General features: G+C 33.9%; 1 protein-coding gene across 1 annotated transcript in view; it reads left to right on the top strand.

The window, feature by feature from the left end:
- Nucleotides 1-15,418, top strand: part of LOC129218801 (glutamate decarboxylase-like) — a 136,432-nt gene extending 121,014 nt beyond the window's left edge. Inside the window, exons 12-14 of the mRNA XM_054853123.1 lie at nt 2,151-2,208; nt 13,219-13,308; nt 15,233-15,418. Of these exons, the coding sequence (XP_054709098.1) occupies nt 2,151-2,208; nt 13,219-13,308; nt 15,233-15,418 (334 nt within the window). The remainder of the gene's footprint in view (nt 1-2,150; nt 2,209-13,218; nt 13,309-15,232) is intronic.
- The last annotated feature ends 6,257 nt before the right edge of the window (nt 15,419-21,675 follow it).

Below are 21,675 nucleotides of genomic sequence, written 5' to 3'. Positions count from 1 at the left end.
AATGGTGCTGAAAATAAGGTTTGTTTATTAGAAAAATCTATTTATGGTTTGAAACAAAGTGGAAGAGAATGGAATTCTGAACTGGACAGTATATTGCAAAATATTGGTTTTCACAAGTTAAAATGGTGTAACTGTTTGTATAAAATGAATGATAATGCTGTTTTAGTTGTCTATGTAGATGATTTTGTTCTATTCGCTAAAGATGAAAAAGTACTAAAATTAGTAACTGGAATGTTGAAAAATAATTTAGAAATAACTGAAATAGGATTAACTAAATATTTGCTTGGTGTTAATTTTGAAAGTATTGATGGTATGTTATTCATTCATCAAAAAACCTACATTGAAAAACTAGAGTTAAAATTTAAAGATTTGCCTAAAAGTTACGTTAAATTACCATTCAAAACTGGTTATGTTTTACCAGGTAAAGTCAACGAAAGTGAGATAGTAGAAACTGAAATTATGAGGAAATTTCCGTACCGAACTTTAATCGGTTGTTTGTCATTTTTGGCTTCCAGATCAAGGCCAGACATAAGTTTTTCTGTAAATGTAATGTCACAATTTTGTAATGGATATACATATCAACATTGGTTACTAGTGGTAGATATTTTAAATTATGTTTTTGCTACCAAAAGTTACAAGATAAATTTTTCGAATGTAGAATCATTAAACTTATGTGCATATTCAGATGCCAATTGGGGGTGTCATCTGACTAAAAGACATTCAAGTAGTGGCTTTATAATTTATTTCTGTAACGTTCCGTTTGCATGGAAATCATCAAAGCAAAAATGCGTAGCACTCAGTTCAATGGAGTCTGAATTCATTTCCTTGACTGAAAGTGTAAAAGAGTTAACTTGGTATTCCAGAGTTTTAAATGAACTAAATTTATGTGAAGTAATTAAACCTATTCAATATTGTGACAATGAATCTGCAATTTATTTTTCGAAAAATAGCCAGGAAAATTTTAAAACTAAACATATTGATATAAGGTGTCAATTTATTAGACAAATGATAAATGAAAATGTTTTTGATTTGAAATTTGTGAACTCTAAAAGTAATAGAGCGGACTTTTTGACAAAACCTCTTTTGTTTGCAAAGTTTCAACTTGCTATTAGTAAGATTTTTGAATGATTGTTTTTCTATTGAAAAAAAAAGTCTACATTTACGACAGATGGGGCCGTTTGTTGGAATTTTAATTTTATTCTGTCGTAATGTATTAACTGTTTCATTTGCTTAACCGTATGCAAATTTCTGTAGCTTAAGAAGGTATTTAAGCAGTCGACTGTATCCATGTGGGGTGATTCTATGTGTTGATTTTGTCTGTTTAACATGTTCTGTAAATACTTTTATTTTACGTTAATTCTTGAGTATAAGAATAAATATATTTTAAATTAATATGCTAGTTATCTCTCGGTTTCTAACTACACCAGGCAATGGCACTGCGTGCACAAACTCTGCTACTTATCGGAATAAAACACCTTTTGCGCATCGTTTTGCGCAATCTAAAACATTTTTACAGTTTTTCTCTGTTATTTAGCAGAGCAGTATTAAACTGTAGGAAAAAACATTATATTACTATGAAAACAACAATTATTTTTTGCAGTGCATACGGACGTTACGACAAAACTTGTTGTAATTAACTCGGGGATTGTCAAAATGGATTCTTCAGGTGTCTATACGTTCCTAGGCATGTATCCACGTATGGTCGGGTTGAAAAAAAAATCAATATTCATTCGGGGGGCGAGCAAAATGGAAATTAAGGCCGATTTTTGAGTGAAATTTTTTTCGCGAATACAATACTTCCTCTTTTGTAAAAGGAAGTAAAAAGAAGAAAAATCTTATTAGTTTTGTGTACTGCGATGGGGCGAGCTCGACAAGCTATCGATTGATATTGCGATGTTTTTGCAATGTTTTGTAGATGTCGACACAACATTTGTGCCACAAATTTAGTTGTTTCTTTTACGTAAAATATAACAAGAAACCATACGTGGATAGGTAGTTTTTGAATTGGTGAGACTTAATAGACACCCCCTAGTGGCCAAATTTGCCTCCTATGTCACTGTGTTTCGATATTATTTCCTTCAACTGAATATCCGTTTTTCAAAATGCATGTACTGATGTAATTTTTTCATAAAAGTATTTTGTTTTTTCAGGTATATGATGAAGAAATTGAGGGAAAGAAAAGATAAATTCTACATAATTATTGAAGAAGTAAGTAGAAAGCTTTACCTTCGTTTTGAAGTTAACTTCTGTAAAGACCATTTCCCTGAAACAATGAAAGAAACGTGTTATATTATAATTTCAAAGAAATTTCAATTCATTAATCATGAAACACAATCCAAAAATTTCAAATTACTTTAGACCATAAGTAAAATTTATATAAAATTAAGAAATAAGTGTGCGTCAACGTGTCAGCTTGGAAACAATTAATATGAAAACTAAAATACGCAAAACAAGTACTTTGTATAACACAAGCGTTTTTTTTTTTTTTTTTCAATGTGAGAAAGTTCTGAACAACCAGAAAAAAACAGCTATATCAATTGCTTTGCAGTTAACGCTGCTCAACATTGATTTTCTTATAAGCTGTAAACTTAAGTAAATCCATTATTTTTTTACGTTTACTTTTATTTCTTTGTCTGAGAAGTCCACGGATTCTTTTGAATAGCCCTACGGCACGAGTAATCACGATTTGAAACTCTCCTCGGTGCGCATCGTGTGTGCGAATAGCGCGCTTCACCTTGTCTCATTACCATTGAGATTTAAATTACGCGCATATCTTTTATTGTGCGTTCATGAGGAGAAGAGACTTCGGAACGCCTTCCCGAAAGCAAAGCTAAGTTTAGCGCGGGGGTGATCGCTACAGCTTTCAATTGAGACAACCCTAAATTTGGCGGGCATTTAAATTTGCAAAAATATCTTTGTGTTCTTTCCTTTCGTTTCTAGCTTCGCGTAAATGTCGTCTACGGGGAATCTATACTTTTTAAACTGAAAATTTCAGAACAAAAATATTGTATTTACAAAAAAAAGTAAGGTATTTTGTTTTCCGAATGAAACATTTCTATTAAGGATAGGCTTTCTGAATTTTGAACGATATCCTTTTAAACACTAACGTCCTATATTCGAAATTGCAAGTGCGCTGATGAAAAAAAAAGGGGGGGGGGGGGCAGGAAAACTTCATTGCCACACAGACTGTGGCATTGAAATGCTTAAGGGTTGCGTTCGTTTTAAAGACTTAATATCTCTCTCCGTCTCCCTCTCCCTTTTCTTGAGGGGGGGGGGGGTGACTCAGTAGCTCTTATGGGTTGGGTCTTTTTGATGCATCTGTATGGATTGTACAAAATTTCAGATCATATAGAGCGGATATACAGTCAGTAGATCTACAGTAGCAGTTATTTTTGAAAAATGATGAAAACATTATTCGAACAAAAGTTGCCCCCCCCTCTCCCCCCCCAAAAAAACTTGGTTGAACTAAAGGCGGGGACTGGGCAATTGTTCCAGAAAGGATTTACATGTGAGAAATAAAAGTAAATGAGAAAACAATAAAAAATCAATCTGAAATATTTAAAGCAATTGACTATTAAAATCAAGGCTATTTCTCTAAGTACTGCATGAATATTAATGTTTAGAAATATGTAATAATTTGCGATGCGTTATAAAAAGTGTCTTTGGTTTGAATACTGTTTTAAAATTATAGGTTCATCGGTTGGGTCCGGCTTAAGAGATGACGACTACCCCCAGGGCGAGTATTTTCAAGGCGTGGGGGGGGGAGGTAACCAACTTCGTTTCTGGGGGGGGGGGCAGAAACGAAGTTAGTTATAACACTTCAGTACACAGTAGCCTAACGTAAACACGGATTATCCATAAAGGACGTTACACTTCACCTTAGCTTATCCCCTCGTCATATCTCACGTAATGTTCGATGAACATATTGCTATAACGAACGCTTTTATTTGGACCAAAATATGTGAAGTCATATTTCTTATAATCCCCTCCTTCCCCCTTGAGACTAACTGTCCGAAGTTCATGAACCCCGATGCCTCTCTCCCTACCCCTTTCAAGCGTGACATCATTTGTGAACGACTCCTTAGGTTTGCTCTAAGTCACCAAAATCGCAGTAACAATTGTTTTAAGGGAAAAGACCGGCTCCCCCCCCCCTCCGGCAAGGAAAGTGACACAATTCAAAATCTGAGAAAACCGTACCGGCTATTGATTTAAAATCTGAATTTAGTGCTTTTTCTCGACACAAAAACCGCAAAGTTAGCTCACCTAAATGGTGTGGGGGGGGGGGGCGTAGAAACGATTTCATCAATGACACATCATTAAAATTTCATAATTTGGAAGAATATTTTTCGAGCTTAAAGTATGCATTATGTATCTATACTCAAAAACTAATTAATAAACATCACATAATAAGTTGACTGCGTATATTGTAATGTTTGAGACTAAATCACTTAAAATTACTATTGCGTCAAACCTTGATTTTCTTCATTGCTGTTTTTTTTTCTTGTGGTTGAGTCAGTTTCCTTGCCAGTGTGGGATATGTTGAACAACTGAATAGGTTGACTATAGCAACGTTTCTTGATAAAAATAACGCATTTTACATTCAGAGCCAAGGACGGATCCAGAAACTATTCAACTAGGGGGCGATTGATTTCACACCCTTACTCTTTTATAAATTCGCAAACCTCCGCCCCCCCTTTCCAAACACCATGAAAGATCGTCTCATTTCAGTTATTTTGGGAAGGGGAGGGACTTCCTTTTCTACAAAATTGCGGAGGAGTGTACCAAACCCCATCCCTTACCTTAACGCCATCAAAGGTGTCCCATTAAAGTTCCTCTTTTTTTTTGGGGGGGGGGGGGGAGAGACTTCAATTTTCCAAACTTTCCTGAGAAGAGCCCTTGAACCCTATAACCCTATTTAATGTCATCTAAAATCTTCTAAAATTGAGTTTTTGGAACTTTGAAATACTTCCTATACAAAGTTCTGATCTCTGTAATGTGTTAAGAATAAGATATGTGCTACACTTTCATTTTCCAGACAGCAAGAGCTTCGTCAAACTATTGAAGATAGGCTAAAACAATTTTCAACTTCAGTATCAAAGACATGCCGTGGAAGAGTTCTGCATCTCGACTCAAGGAAGGGGCGGTCGCCCCATCGCCCCTTCCTTGTGTCCGTCCTTGTTCGGATCTGTATTAGAATACGGGCAACAAACTTTTGCCTATTTTATGATCCCCACACGTAACGCTGTTCCGTAAAAGTACTGGAAGAACTGAATTACTTTTAGAGTAATCGAAAAGCTTGAATAAAAATGCATGTATATTTTTTCGTATTTACAAAAATAAATAGGTTAAAACAGTAACATAAAACGTTGTTTCAGGCACTTATTCAATTATTCTGTAGATAACCATATTGACATGTGAAAAGCTTTAATTTTTGTTTTGTTCCTTTTTTCATTTCTGATGAATAAAAGCCATATTGGAAAAAAAAATAGTACTAAAGTATTGAAATGTGTCACACAGAGTGCAACTTACCTACTGAGGCTTCCAAAATTGCTCGTAGGCTTTAAATGTGTATGGTTAAAAATGAAGTGCCTAGTAATCGAAATAGTAGTTCAATACCTTTTCATACTGTCTCTACATGATTACATCAATTCAACATTTTTTTTTACAAAATTTTGACTATTTGAAATGGGCCAAAAATGAGGTGACAGAGAAATATTTTCAGAAAAATTCGAAATTAAAGTTATCGTCTGTCGTTTTCTTTCTTTCTTTTTTTGTTATTTTTTCAATGCGGTGATAGTTAAAAAATCTTTTGGCGTTAATTTTTGCTTGTTCACTTTACAAATCTACGTATTATTTTAAAAATGACTCGTATTCGCAAAGTAACAACAAACACAGTTCGTAAACGCATTAATTCTTCATTATATTCGAAGTAAAACAGTTCGAAATATTGCAAAAGTAGTTCATTTATCCCTAAGCACTGTGTAATATTTAATAAACGCTTTAAAGAAGAAAATCGGATCGAAAATAAGGTGAGAAATGGTTGACCAGCAAGTTAACAATATGCGATTAGAGGTTTATAATTAGAATACCTATGAAAAACCCACTTTTGAGAGCTGTGAAAGTTTTAGCAGAATAAAAGGAAAAATTTTCCTTCCAATTTCACCTGCAACTGTTCACCGTGTTTTCAGAAAATATTTACTTAGCGTGAAAGACAGAAAGTTTAGGATTTCCTTCGCAAAATCAATGATAAATTAACCCAAAACGTATAGAAATACACAGCAAATCTTAAAATACTTTTAAGTAGAACAATTGTCTTAGTAGCACACCTTTTTTTTTCGGGAAAGAAGGTGGGAGGTAATTTTCTTAGAAAATTATAGAACACTCGTCTTCTTACAGCGCGATAACGATGGCCAATTGCAGCCTTTCTCAGTGTTGGTCTGAAGCCTCATCCCCAAAAGACGCATATAGAATCTTCCGATACCACGTGTTGGGGGCGTGGCCAAGTCTCAACTAGTGAAAAACGGACAATACCAGTCGACATTCTTGCCGAGTTTCGTCATTCTGGGAGGTCATTCCAAACATTTTCTACTTTCGAGTTCGAAACGTTACGTCAGAGCCGATCACGTGACGAGAAAATCTCGCAAAGTGGTATTCTGAGGGGAAAAAATTCTTATTGCGATGTGGCGACGAGTCCAAGTTCCAGCCGCGATGGGGGAGGAAGAGTTTTTCGCCGGTTTTTGGCGGCGCGGGGGGGAGGGGAGGAGGCACGTGATTTCTTCCAACCAATGGTCTTTAGGCGCAGATACTTTTTGTTTTGCTCCATCCGTTGCAAGATAAGGCGCGAATTTTGACGATTGGCACGCTAATGGCTCATACTTCAAAGAATACGTTTTACGTTGCAAAGAATCACATTGAAATAATTTTAGATTTTTCTAGAAGCAAATCTAGAATTCATAAAAATAAATTCACCGAAAATTTTACAAAATAGTACACAAAGGAAAAATGAGCCGAGGGCTAAAGGTAAGTCATATTTTATGCATACGAGTATTTCAATATTACAGTGTCTAAAACAAAAATCGAAGAGGGGAAAAAAAGCCAATACATACATGAGAAAAAAAATTAACCGTACATTTTGTTGATTTATAATATAAAACCATCTATAATAATAAGAACGTCTTGTATGAAATATATTTTTCCCGAGAAACTATAATCAAAATAATGATAATAATAATAACTTTAGAAAAAATCATGATATCAAAAAAAAAAAAAATCCTAACTGTCATAAATGCAGACGAAGAAATATTAATAGTCCGTAATCGGGGATTGTATATTATGTTGTTGTCGTGTCTCGTGTCGAATGCGAAAGGTTTAGCTGCATCCAAAAGTCTTGATGAAAAAATCTGCTAATTCAAATTGAATATAAAACACTAAAATGCAGGGGGGGGGGGCTAGGTTATGGCGCTGACTGCGCTATTGAATTTTTTAGGGGATGGTGGTGGTGTTTTGAGGGGTATTTGTTTATTGGGGAGGGGGGCTCTTGCTCTTGTAGGGGGGAGTCTTTGCGATATTTGGGGGGAGGGGCACCCCTGCAACATGTAAAAGGTTTGTTGAGCTAATTGAGCTTTTGGGGATGAGAGCAGTCATAACAGAGTATACAATCTTCCATATTAGGATTGGTAATGTAAAAACCAACCTTTCCCCAAGCTCAGTTGTAACTTGTAATTATAGCAACAATCTCAGTATCAAAGACATATTCCAGTTTTTTTCTCTTTTTCTTTAAAATTATAATTTAATAAGCATATGCTTAAATAAAAAGTTTTATTTCTTCATTATTCCTGTTTTCAAATTCCATTTTTTCTAGGTATTGTTTTCCAAGACCCAATCTTAAGATATCTTCAAAACAGTACTTTTTTAGATTTCCTTTTCAAAACAAGCAACTTGTAACTATGATTACATAATTTCATCTTTATCTTCAAGATTAAAAAGTCAAAACAGCAATCTTGGTTATAAGAGCAGTTTAAAATGAATAAATACTCTGCTTCTGTAAATGTATATTGAAAAATATTCGTAAAGGGAGTAAGATTTTTTAATCATCGTTTCACTTCAGCTGATAAAGAACTTTAAACGTTCAACCCAAAGGAAAGATTCTAAATTGAAGAAGAAATGAAAAAAGGAGCAATCGGGGCGAAATGGAAAATCAAATTTTGGAAACAATTTCCCAGAAATTACCAGGCTTTGTACTTTTTTGTAATTAGTTAATCAATATCAAACTTCAATAAAGAAAAAAAAAATCTTACAAATTAAATTCAATTGAAATTGAATAATGACAGTAGGTAACAAATAAAGAATTTAGGGGGAAAAGGGGGAGGAGGATTTTACAGCAAAAGAAGACAGAAAAAAAATTACATTCGTCAGTGTGTACCTAGCATGGGTGACAGACGGGGCGGTCATTTGTGATGTCACCGCCCCCCACCCTTAAACGCAAAAAAAGGGGGATTGTATATTCTGTGTAAACTTGAAATTCATACAATTTTGAGAAACAAATAGTACTTTTGTGAAACAACTAAATTTTAAGTGGGATAATGTTTAAAAGACAAATAAAAATTATGAACGCTTTTTATATAATTTGCCCTAGACGCATTTGTGCAGGCCGTCAAGCGGTCAAAACCAATAAAGGGGAGTAGAAAATTCATAGCTCCTTAATTTTTTCAAATGCATTATTTCTTGAAAATGGAAGCAAGCCGGCAAAATCCTAATTCCTTACTTGTTATCCTCCTGCCAATAAATACCTGTCAGAAAACTTACTCCCGCAATTGTATCACAAATTGAATAGAAAACCACTTGCCCCCCCCCCCCGGGTGCAGTTTTAACCCCCCCCCCCTTCCTGAACCATTTCCAAGATTGGCATCATCCAAATTCGTTTTCCTCGATCCAATACCTTTCAGAAAAACAAACTCCCATAATTGTATCACAAAAATCGCATAATCTCACCTACTTCGGGGCAGTCGAGATTTCGCTCGCAAGTAAAGGCGCGAAAAGTCACTTTTTCCCCTTCTTTTGGAGCTTAGAATACGAACTTGCGAGATTTAAACTGCGAGACTGCGATTTTCCTTAAAGCGCCATCTAGTGAGACGATCAGAACTAATCTCGCAAGGTGAATTTCGAGCTTGGAATAAGCACCCTGGGAGCGTTACTCTGGACGTCTCTAGAACTTCAAGTGACGTCTATTTCTCCCTCACGACAAGGGAGGATCGGTGAGAAAATAGTCGGTTGCCACATTTCGTGCTACGCTCAAACCTTCTAGTGAGGAATTTCTCCCCTTCGCCCTGCAACTCGAGACGGGGAAACGATTGACCAATCAAATGACTCCATATCTCACCTCACTAGCGTTTATCCAAACAGTTACACGTGTTTTATTAGTTTAACTCGACTTTATTTCTCTGTAATGGGTGAATCACAAAGGCGCATTTTAATAAGAAAGCGGGGGGGGGGAGCATAACCCCTTACACAGGGATAAATTAATTTTTCATTTACTATTTTTTAGTTGACTCCTTTGTGACATGCAACATTTTTTTTAGTTTTTTACAAAGAGCACACTAAACAAAGCATATTCGCATGAAAGCATTTTTCTTTGCTAAAGAAGTAATCCTGGAGTCGTTAGGAATAATAAAATACATACTTAATTCACCGTTTGAGAACTCAAGGAAAGGTAACATCGCGGTTTGTCCAGTAATTTTTTGTTGATGGGATCAAAAATTTACATTTTTAAAAATATGTGTAGAAGTACCTAGAAGAGCCATATTAATCCGAAGCTATTTGCGAAATGCTTGATTTATTTCTCAGCTTATAAAAAATGCAAAATGAAAGAAATCACATGGTAATTTCTTGGAAAAACCATAATGTTAATGCAAACGGTATGTAGTATCAAAATGTCTCAACTGTATCATGGCTTTAAGAACAAATCAGCAACTGCTTTGAAATTTGCAAACAAATAGTTTCTGAATTCTTCAGTTAAGCTTATATGTTATACAGCTTATGATTTTTACAATTTCATAATATTTTATAGTTGAAATATAAACTAATTAAAAAAAACTGAAATGAGGTATGAGTTTATTTAATAATAATCTTTCCAGATTTCTGAAATGTTCAACCGGGACACCGAAATGGATGGTCCCCCCCCCCCCGTGTCAAGTATTCAAAAGGGTACACACCTGTGGATGATTTTCGGAGTGTACGGCATTTTATTCTCAGTGCTATGAATAAATGGTTACTAACTATGAACTTAAAACAGATGTAATAAAAAATGACATAAGCAGATAAACTTTGAACATTTCATTTCCGAGATGTAAATATTTGCAATTTATTTGAGCTAGAAAAACACTTTGAATGAGAAATAAAAAATTGAACATTGTTTAGATATACTTTTCATTTTATAAGACTTTTTTGGTTTACATCATGTTGTAAAAATTTTCACAAACTAATCCGGCTCTAATTTTATAAGTCAATGTTACAAATGATAAAGTAATCTTTCTAAATAATCCTTCACACTCAATTATTTTTAAACCTTTTTGGTGATTTATAAACAAATTTATCTTTTATCAGGACGTGAAGTAAACCGACCGGAATGCCGGAATTTTGTCTGAAAACCGGAACCGTCCCGGGCAAACCGGGAGGTCTAGCAAGCCTATTTAATAACCATGCCCTTATGTTATAATCATTAAAACAATGTTCTTTATTAAAACCGCTCATTTTATAGCATCTCGGCGAAAGTATCCAGGGTTTAGCATTTAATTTTTTCGAAATGTTGAAGATATTTTACGCCCCTGTTCAAAAATATATTTAGAACAGGGGGTGAATAAGCCTGTGAATAATAATATTTATGTTGCATATTAATCGGTCTTAAGGGGATCTTCAAAATCATCTAAAAAGTAAAGTCATGAAAACTTGTTAGTGAAACAGTGTAAGGACGAGGGGGAGGGGAGGCACTTTTCAACTTCCGGGGGCCCCTTCAAAAAAATGTTCGTATATCACCTCTCCCAGTGAATCAGCTACACTTTTATCATAAAAAGGGACCGAAAGAAATGTCAGAATCAACAATGCCGTCACCAGATTTTTGTATCAGGGAGGGTTTTACCAACACATTTCTCGTGAAACCTATACTAGACTTATAAAATTTGATTTTGTTCGCATATTATATTGGTTTTTGTTACAATGTGTTATTTAAATGAGGGTAAGGGTACCAGTATAAGCAAATATAAAAGGGGACTTTTCCATGAAATGAAAAAAAAAATTATGTAACCACCCCCATTAAATGTTCGATGTCTATTTAAAAACTCAAAAAGGGGGGGGGGGAGAAATGAAATAGATTCGTGTACTCCTGTATACGCACTCAAACTGATATTTCTTAAATTCATACTGTTTGACACTTTTAAAAAATGTAAAATGTAGTGTTTGGCTCTTGTAAATTAAAAAAGCTTTGACGTTTTTGTTAGCGTCAGGTATTCAAACCTGAAGAGAACTAATGTTTTAAAAGAAATGATATTCACAATGATAATAATAAAAATAAAGACTGCAGAAAAAGCACTTAGTTTGTATCGTTAAAAAATATTTTTTTTTAAATGGAATTAAAAAAATAATAATAATAAAAAATAAAACAATAAAAAGAAGTTTTCAGCAAAACAGTTTTATAAAAACCATATTTTTGCTTTGTTTTGAAATTTTTTTTAGGGGGCTGGAACCCTAAAACCCGCTGCTTAATTACGGACATGGGAATCAAGAAACATCAGTTTAAAGTTATTATAGTCAGAAATGGAAAACAACCACTACTTAAATGCGAATAAATTAACTGCAAAATATTAAGCATTAGATCGACAGAGAAACTAGGCACGATTAGTTGAAAAACTAAACGCTGCAGGAGGTGTTAAAAAAAAAAAAGTGAAATCCTTGCAAAAGATAAATTATTTTTTAATATTACTACCGTTTTTGAATGCACTCAATTTCTAAGAGTCAATTAATGTTATCAGTTTTAAATTTGTAGCTTAAGTCAGGATATATTTATTAAACTACTTTATAGACGAACAACAGTGGCTTTCAATCTATTTACAATTACATAACTTAGGTGGTAAAAGTGCTTAAAAGGTACCCAATTTTATTTCCATTAAGGTTTGAATTTGATAGTATTTTATTTAGCTATTTGTTTATATTTGTCATATAAAGCTAAAGAAAATTCTTGTGGGTTAAAAGTCAATTATAAATAACTGACTATTTGGAATTAAAGACTGAAGTTCAAGTTTTAAAAAGCTTTAAAAATCATGACGCAGAGTACTTTGCTTAGTAATTTTCATCAAAATCGAGTCAGTCAAAGCGAGAAATCAGCGTAAACAAACACTTCTCTCTGCCGAAAAGGCGAACTCACCGGCTTTTTACCAGTCTAGAACTACTCGCTAGTCAAACAAGGTACCGACGCGTAAACGTGCTTTAGAGCGTAGTGCAAAATTCTAGCTCACGAGTAGTGACGTCACGCGGGAGAAAAAACTGGTTTTCTCTCTACCGGCTTCATTCTAGAGAGATCCAGAGTAATGCCCCTGGTTCGATTTCTTATGGGTACTTTTTTTTTTTGTCACAGGGTGCATATGAAAAAAAAAAAGGTTCACAAATTCACAAGATGTCACACATTGATTGACATATATTATGATAATTTAATTGGTATCTGAGATTACTTATTAAATTTCTAAATTAAAACAACCTCATACTACTAAATGCAACGTATCCATTCTGTAAAGCTTTTAAACACATTTGTAGTAAAAAACGATATAATCGTTAATAAGTAAAACACTTTTGCGAGAAAACGAACCATAAATGAACGAACGCCGTTATAGGGAAAAAAGGGGCTCCTTGCGACATCAAAGCCAGCATGCAATGTTTTAGCTGTTCTTCGTACAACAACGTTGATTTGCTACTAAACTAAAATTATTTTTACCTTTACTTTTTAGATAATGAAAAGTATTTAACCCATGGAAAGTTAATTGCTTAGAAAAATGCAATATAAGTATCTCGACACCTTTCCAATCTACAATTGCTGTGCGATTTAAAGTTTCAAAAATATGGCTAGATAAATTCATGAGTTACGAAAATTGAAAATGCTATTAAACTGTAAGTTGCACACAGAGACTTTGTTTTTTCCCATATTAAATCACTGTATTTACTTTTTTGTTTCAGCCTGAATGCACTAATGTTTCATTTTGGTATATACCAAAGCGTCTCCGAAATGTGCCTCATTCTCCGCAGAAAGAAAAGACTCTAGGAGAAGTATGTATTTCATTGTTACTTTTTTTTTTTGCTAAATGTCACTATCACGATCTCAAGCATTAATGTTATGTATCATACGAAAATAATTCACAACCATTTGCTTGTCTCGTGAGCTGAAACTAATGATACCTTAGAAGCATATTACGTCAAACCTATTGATCTTGAATATTTATGAGTGAAAAGATTTATTTGTAGTAAAATACTCAACTAAACGCACAAATAGAAAGCTGTTAAATATGACTTGTAATTCATGAATTAGGAGTTTAGCTTGAGATCTACGATTTTGTATTTCGTAAACTTTCATTCAAATATGAGTCAAATTCTATTGCTGTCAATAACACACTAGAAATTTAGGTTCTGGCTCCCGTGTAAATACGTCAACTGTAGCTGATCCATTGATGATAAGCTGACTGCACTGCATCTGGTCTATGATGCAATCATAAGAAAGTATGCTAATAGGTAGGATGCAGAGAAGAAAAAAAAATATATGCAATACACTCAAACCTGTTTTTGTGCAGTCTTTTTTGTGATTTTTTTTATTGCGATTTTTTTTTTTTTTTTGAGCAATCACGATTGCTTATTGTTCTCATTTGACGGTCCTTGGCGTTGTGGTTCCTTTTTCAGCTTGGACCAGGGCCCTCTGCAGCACCACCACCCACTGACCTCCGGTCCTGAGCACTGTCTCCCGGTAGCCGCTTCGCCTGGTCGGTGGCGTCCATGCCCTACACACACGCATCGTTAGGCACATACACACTCCCACACATAAACCGTTACACACATACATACACACCTAAGTGCATACACACTGGTCTATACAGACACACAAGTCTACACATGCACGCACGTGCGCCTGCACACACATACCCAACTATACACACGTAACCCCCAGGAGGAACGGCAGGCTTGGGGGGACAGGGGTCGTTTCTAGAAACAATAAGTCCAATGAGTAGGGTCCTGTCGTGATTGCGAAACACATAATTTGAATTCAAAATTTCAAAATTCAAATTAATTTCATTTTTTTTTTTTTTTGCGGTACATGAAAATTTCAATCAGATTAGGACTCAATTGACGAAGTTATTTGTAAAGCGAGTGCGAGGTAGTATCTTCAAGTGATGACAGGGACACCCCGATAGGAGGTCACTGAGACTTCCCAAAAATTTCCTTGTTCGGGAAATTTTGTTTGACGGTTCAGCAAAATTATCATCACTTGTTTTATTTTTTCTTTTAAAGAAGCAATTCCTAATTATTTCGTAATCTTTAAGGTTGTTTTCTACGTGAGACTTTTTTAATGCGACCCCTATCCACCGCATAAAAAAACTATTTTTTACAGCTACTCCTGAAGTTTCAAACGATTTTTATTAATGTGGTACCTATCCACCGCACAAAAACAGGTTTCACTGTATTATGCATCATGAAACCTAACAACCGGTAAATGGTTTAACAGAAGAAATAGAAGATGATCCATAGAAAGATGGATTGATAATGTAGAAGGGGTCTGAGACAAATGAAGATCAATAACTGAAAATGACTGGCTTTGCAGCGGAAAAAAAATTTGATTGGTTGTGGTGAAGGGGTCAAAGAATGTCTAGCGCCACTTAAGAAGGTGAATTATGCAGCAGCTAAATAGCCCTTAAATCAGAGTTATTTAATTAGTTTCACATCCGGTGTTGCTGTCCCCCCTTTTTTAAATTACTTTTAATAGGTTAGAGGTTTCATTTCTCTATTGCCCTCTTTCCTACGTTACAGTTCTTAAAATTTTATGTCTTTCGGTTTTAGCTTTTAACCTGGAACTTGTGTAGGAATAAGTCATCGAGTTCCAGTGGCCTGCTTTTTGGAGGATCCTTCGACTTACAATATTGCATCAAATTAAACTTGCATATGAAATCCCATCATTTTTTTTCATATTTTTACTTTTTTTGCTTAGCTAACGGCAGTACTAAAAGGCAGGATGATGAACGCTGGTACTCTTATGATCAGCTACCAACCTCTGAATTGCGGAGTCTTCAACTTACCCAATTTCTTCCGTAACATTATTTCAAGTGCTGCTGTCCAAGAATCTGACGTCGACTTCTTGCTGGATGAGCTGGATCGACTTGGTCATGATTTGTAAATAGCATCAGGGAGAGTTTTTCAGTATTTCTATTATGTGCTTGTCATGTAGATAAGTGTCGCATAAAAATTAGGAGGAAATGATAAGTGGCTCGATTAAATTCTCTACTCTTTTGAGGAATTCATTGATAGATACACTGAATTTTAATAAAGTTATTTTTTCATTCCCTCACACATTTCCAAAATGCAAAAGAATAAAAGAAATCGGAATGATTCGTGTATCTAGATTGCAATTTCTTTAAAATCGGCACTGATGATGTGTGATTGTTAGAAAAGATTAAATGATGATGATGAGTGCGCCTAAATGTTTGTGTTGTCAATGTAATTTCTGATCGTGAAATGATGACTCTTGGTCATCGGCACTAAAATCCAATGTCTTCCAAAACTTAGCCGTGACAAAGCGTAAGAGAATGCGATTGCTTCCAGCTCTCTCACATCAGATTTTTTCATTTTGTTTCTACGTGTTTTGATGCCTGAATGTATTTTTTGTAGAAAATTAATATATAATAGAGACATTATGAATATAGTAGATATTTACGGAACTATATATATAATATATATATTGTATACACACATATATATGTACAAGTACACACACACATATATATATATATATATATATATATATATATATATATATATATATATATATATATATATATGTGTATAAGCATACATAACACAAAAATAAACACATATATGGGTAATACAAAAATGTGTTTTACGCACACAAGTATGCGCATATATGTGTATAGCAAACACTTTTAATGTCTATATCAAAATAAAGCACGGAATCTTATCAATGGATTATTTTAAGCATTCCAATAGGACTTTAGAAGTCATTGTGTGTAAATATATGTATTTAGAATTAAAATATTTATTTCTGTTTCACGAGAGCAAAATATACCTATATATAACTATATTTAAATGTTTATAAAGAGAGAGAAAGAGTATATTTAAAAGACAGGGACAGCTTTTAGCAATACTCTTTAGGAATTATAAGCAGAAATGTTGTAGCGGGTGCTGCAGTTTCTGTTCATTATTTGTTGTTTCAGTGCCTGATAATGTGTTGTCATTTTGCATCTTTTCCCACACAAAAAAAAACAACGTACGTTTATGTTTGAGTTTCATGTTTTTGTTACATACTAATTAATAGTCTTAGTCGTGGGACAATTTAAACGTTTTTTATTATATTTAGATAAAATATTTGTACCTGAAATATTTCTTAATCACTATGAAAAACATTTTTAATACGGTAATATTTTTGAAAAAGAAGATTTTTTAGATAGTTTCTTCTTAAGAAAGGCTTTTGAATATGAGTGAAATATTTATTTTTAATTTCATTCAAAGAAAAATATTTTTTGCATGTTGCATGCCATTTTCTTACATTTAATATGAATTTTTACATAATTTATTTTGATGCAAAAACTATGAATCATGCTGGGATTTTTCAATTATGTTTCATGTTGTTTGTTACATTTCTCCCTCATTGTTTTGCTTTATAACGTCCAATTGTTGGTTGTTTTTCATATCTGCAAATGTGTGTTAAACAATGACTTGTTTTTGCAAGTAGCTTACTCTTAGCGTAAGTTGAATACAAATGTTATGGATTGTTAAGTGATGTTTATAGTATATCAGCAGTTAAAAGGTTTAAGATACTGCTTGAAATGACTTTTGATCGTGCGCTTTGAATTGAGCGTGAAAAGTGTCACATCAGACAATATTTGTTTGAATTTTCCAATAATGTGTTTAAATCAAGGGTAATTGTTTGTGAAGTGTGTTTGAAATAAGCATTAATTCGTTATTGAGAAAGCGTGTTCAAATTTGTTTGCATTAATTACATGGTAAAATTGAGTATCTTTCAGACAAAATAAATATCCTGTTGTAGCACCTTTCAGGTAAACTTACACTGCCACTCATTTGTGCATGCCTCACACACATCAATCTATCACCACAGAAACGAGTAACGGAATTGCACCAAAACATATAATCCGTAGTCATACAAATCCGTTCATTCCCTTGTAGTCACACTTATGAGAGTATTTTAATATCATTCATTTCGCAACCAGAAGCCATTAACAACTTATTTTTATAATGGCAATTTTCGACATCTTTGTCCAATGCTTTGTATTTCAGCTGTAAACGCTTGTCTTCAGTATTTTTCAATTATTCATTAAGACAGCTTTAGCACTTTCCTTTCAAGGCAACCTTCTACAATTTGGAAAGGCATTTTTTTAAATCAAATAAATAAGAAAATTCTACTAAAAACTTGAGTTTCGGAAAGCATTTAAAAGTACTTTTTATAGTTTTATACGTAGATACCCATTTAAATTTGAGAATCATTAGAAGAATATTCAGAAACCATATACAGTGAAACCCCAGTTTTACGTTTCTCAAGGGACTGGGTTAAAGAACGCAAAATACGGGAAATGCATAGCAGCAAAACTGATGATGGGGCCCGATAAAAAACGTTAAATGCGGGAAAAACGTAGATTTGAGGGACGTAAAATCGGGGTTTCAATTTATATTTTTTTCATAGCTATTATGGAAAATATCCCTAAAAATAAAATCTTAGTTTTGAATCTTTGTTGATGGAGTTGCATATAAATAGGAGCATATAAACTTGAGCAGCGAAATTATGCATGCAAGGGAATACAATTGCCAAACAGTGACTTGAAAATTTTAATAAACAAAAACAATAAAGAAAAGAGAATTAGATGTTAATCTTAAGATTTCAGTAGTTCTGAATAAGAGGCAAAACCCGATAAAATGTTACTTTCTTTTTATTTATTTTTTTATTATTATTTTTTTTTAATGTGCACCTGTTTAAAATGCCAAGAAATAAATATCTTCACAGTTTGCTGCGTAATTTTATCACCTTCAGAGTTTTTTCACTTAGCAATGCACAAAACTGCTGAAAACTACATTTTGATCACAGAATAATATTTCAGGCTGGCTTGCTTGCTTGTTCGGAAATAACTGAAGTGATAACATAGTTGGTGTAACCTAAGTAGATTTGAAACCAAGATTAAAAGGCAACTGTCGCACGACTGGAATTATTTGCTGATTTTTTTTTTCCTAGCTTGTCGTCTCCCTGTTTCAAATGTTCCTAGAGTCGTATCATTGTTTTAAATGATAATTTGTTAAAAATATTATCTGTGCCACAGTCTTCAATGTAAACATTCACAATGCTATAGCTTGAAAATAAAATACTGTTAATTGTGAGACTGTTTATTGATTTTTTTTACATATGGTTAAAACAAAATAATTATTATACTGTTCACTAGGTTTGAGTCAATTTGTGTTCTTTAAAAAAGAAAATTCGTGTAAACATAAATTTCAAGTACGTGAATACGAAGGCAGACATTTATTTACTTTGTTTTTAAGCACGATTGTGTGTGTGAGTGTTACATGGATGGTTCGGAGCGAACGTAGACCATCCTTTACAGTTTGAGTTTGGTGCAAAACAAGAGCAAAGTAAATTTTTTCAGTATTACATCTAGAAGATTAGTTGGATCATTGCAAAGCTGAATGATAACAGCCTGTTTCAAATCATTGGCCATAACTCTCCATTCATTTTGAAATCTTGAAAACAAATTTAAGAAAATTAAATGCAATCGACTTGATTCACCAGCGCTCTGAACCCGCTTTATGTACAAAAACTAATATTGCATATGATACTCAAGCAATATTATGTACATGATTATGTTGTACATTTCTTTCTTCTTCAGTAGCACATTTCTTTCACTTTAAAATAATTATAACACAACACGAGCACATCGAAAAATCCGAAAAATTTAATTAGCCATCCCATGGTGTAAATTCTTCCATCACAATTTCACTTGGTGAAAAATTAGTTTTACCACCCACTTGCTTCAAAAAAAAAAAAAAAAAAAAAAAAAGAAAAAAAAAGAAAAATTAATTTGAATTTTGACATCTTGAATTCAAATTATGGTTTTCGCAATCACGAGTGTGTGTATGTAGGCGTGTTTGTGTGTGTGGGGGGGGTTGTGTGTAGGGGGTATGTGTATGTGTGTGTAGGCATGTGTGTTTGTGTCTGTGTGCAGGCATGAATGTGTGGGTAGTTGTGTGTAGGTGTGTGTATGTGTTTGTGTGTGTGTATGTGTAGGTGTCTGTATGTGTGTGTATGTGTAGGTGTCTGTATGTGTGTGTATGTGTTTGTGTATGTGTGTAGGTGTATGTGTGTATGTGTTTGTATGTGTGTGTGCATGTGTGTGCAAGTGTGTATGTGTGTAGTTGTGTATGTATGCGCGTGTGCATAGTGTTATGACTCGGTAGGCCATTCTAATAATAATTATCCATTTATATGAAATCAATTTAAATAAAACAAGATGATAATAGATAAGCAAAGAGCTTACCTTCATTTGTTCATCTGTTGTTCACGTTGGGCCTTCTCTCTATAATCATTTTATATTTCCTTTAATTGTGTAGTGTTGTCATTATTACATGCTTTATGTAGTCACTGCTCAATAATTTAACTAATAAAGAAATTAAATACATTTATTAGCTAACGTTACATCACATGTCTACACACTACGGTGGTTCGAGAGAGACTGACTGTTTTACAATATGGACGCGAACGCGGAACAAAAATGAAAAAGTTTTGGTTTGGATTTGAAAGTTCGCGTTTCAGTTTACAGTTTTGGTTTGCGTTTAGCAAGGTTCCTCTTCAGTTCACTTCAGAGATCACTATTGGAACGTCATTTCTAATACCCCTGCTTGATCTCTGAAGTCATTATTTGCAGGTTGTTTCTATGTCTGGTAAAGTCAGGCTTAGGTGAAGGTTTGGTTAAGATATCTGCAGTCATTTCCTTGCCTGGACAATATTCTAAGTCAATTATTCCGGTTTCCTTCAGATGTTTGATGTTCTGGTACTTTATATCAATGTGCTTCGTTTTAGCGTGATACTTGTCACTTTGAATCATTTTTATGCAGGATTGATTGTCTTCCATCATAACTATTGGTAGTTCTTGTGGTAAATCCAAATCTTTTAAAAGACTAATTATCCATATTGTTTCTTGTGCTGCATTAGCTGCTGAAATATATTCAGCCTCAGCTGATGAAAGAGCGACTGAATTTTGTTTCTTGGTGATCCATTGAATAGGAAAGTTACCAAGTTTAAAGAGATTTCCACTGGTAGATTTTCTGTCAGATATGTCTCCAGCCCAGTCTGCATCGGCATAGGTTATTAAGATTGGATTCATCTCTTTCTTTATAATCAACTTGTATTCTTTAGTTGTTTTTAAGTATCTTATAACTCTCTTAACTGCTTCCCAATCCTTCTGTCTGGGTTTTTCATTCCTTCGGCTGAGGATGTTTACAGAGGCAGATATGTCAGGTCTAGTGACTGTTGCTATGTATAACAGTGTTCCTACTGCTTGTCGATATTTTTTATTATCCGGGAGTAAATTCTCTTCATCATTTAGTTTTAGGTAACCCGGTTCCATTGGTGTATCGCAAGGTTTTGCATTTTCAAGATCAAATTTTTCTATTATTTCTTGTATTTTGTTTCTTTGATCTAACATCATGTTTCCCTCTTTTGTTATTCCTATATTTATTCCTAGGTAATGATTTACGAAACCTAAGTTTTTTATCTCAAATTCCTTTTCCAGTTCTTCAATTATGTTACTTATGTCTTTTTCTTCTCCTGCTATCAGTATATCATCTACATATACAATAATGTACACTGTATTATTACTTCTTGAACATTTAAAAAGACATTTATCAGTGTTACTCTGCACAAAACCTAGTTTTAGTAAGAAATCAGCAATTTTCAAATTCCAAGCTCGGGCAGCTTGTCTCAAACCATATATGGCCTTATTCAATTTATAAACTTTATTTTCTTCGCCTGGTTTTACATACCCTTCCGGCTGACACATGTAAACCTCTTCTTTCAACTCTCCGTGAAGAAATGCTGTTTTCACATCTACATGGTTTATTTTCAGATTTTTGTGTATTGCGTTGAATAGGAAAGTTCTTATTGTTGTGTATGCAACAGTTGGTGCAAAAGTTTGATCAAAATCCTGTCCAAACTTCTGTGAAAAACCTTGAGCAACAAGTCGTACGCGAAACTTTTCTACAATTCCTTTAGAGTTATATTTTGCTTTAAAAACCCACTTGCATCCAATTATTTTCTTCCCTTGGGGAGGATTAACTAATTCCCAAGTGTTATTTTTGTTAATGGATTTTATTTCATCTTCTATAGCTTCAAGCCATTTTGCCTTTTCATATGGGTTT

The sequence above is a fragment of the Uloborus diversus genome, chromosome 3 (assembly GCF_026930045.1).
Source record: "Uloborus diversus isolate 005 chromosome 3, Udiv.v.3.1, whole genome shotgun sequence".
Lineage (NCBI taxonomy): Eukaryota > Metazoa > Arthropoda > Arachnida > Araneae > Uloboridae > Uloborus > Uloborus diversus.
Note: the sequence above shows the minus strand (reverse complement) of the source record. Positions and strands in the feature narration are given on the sequence as shown.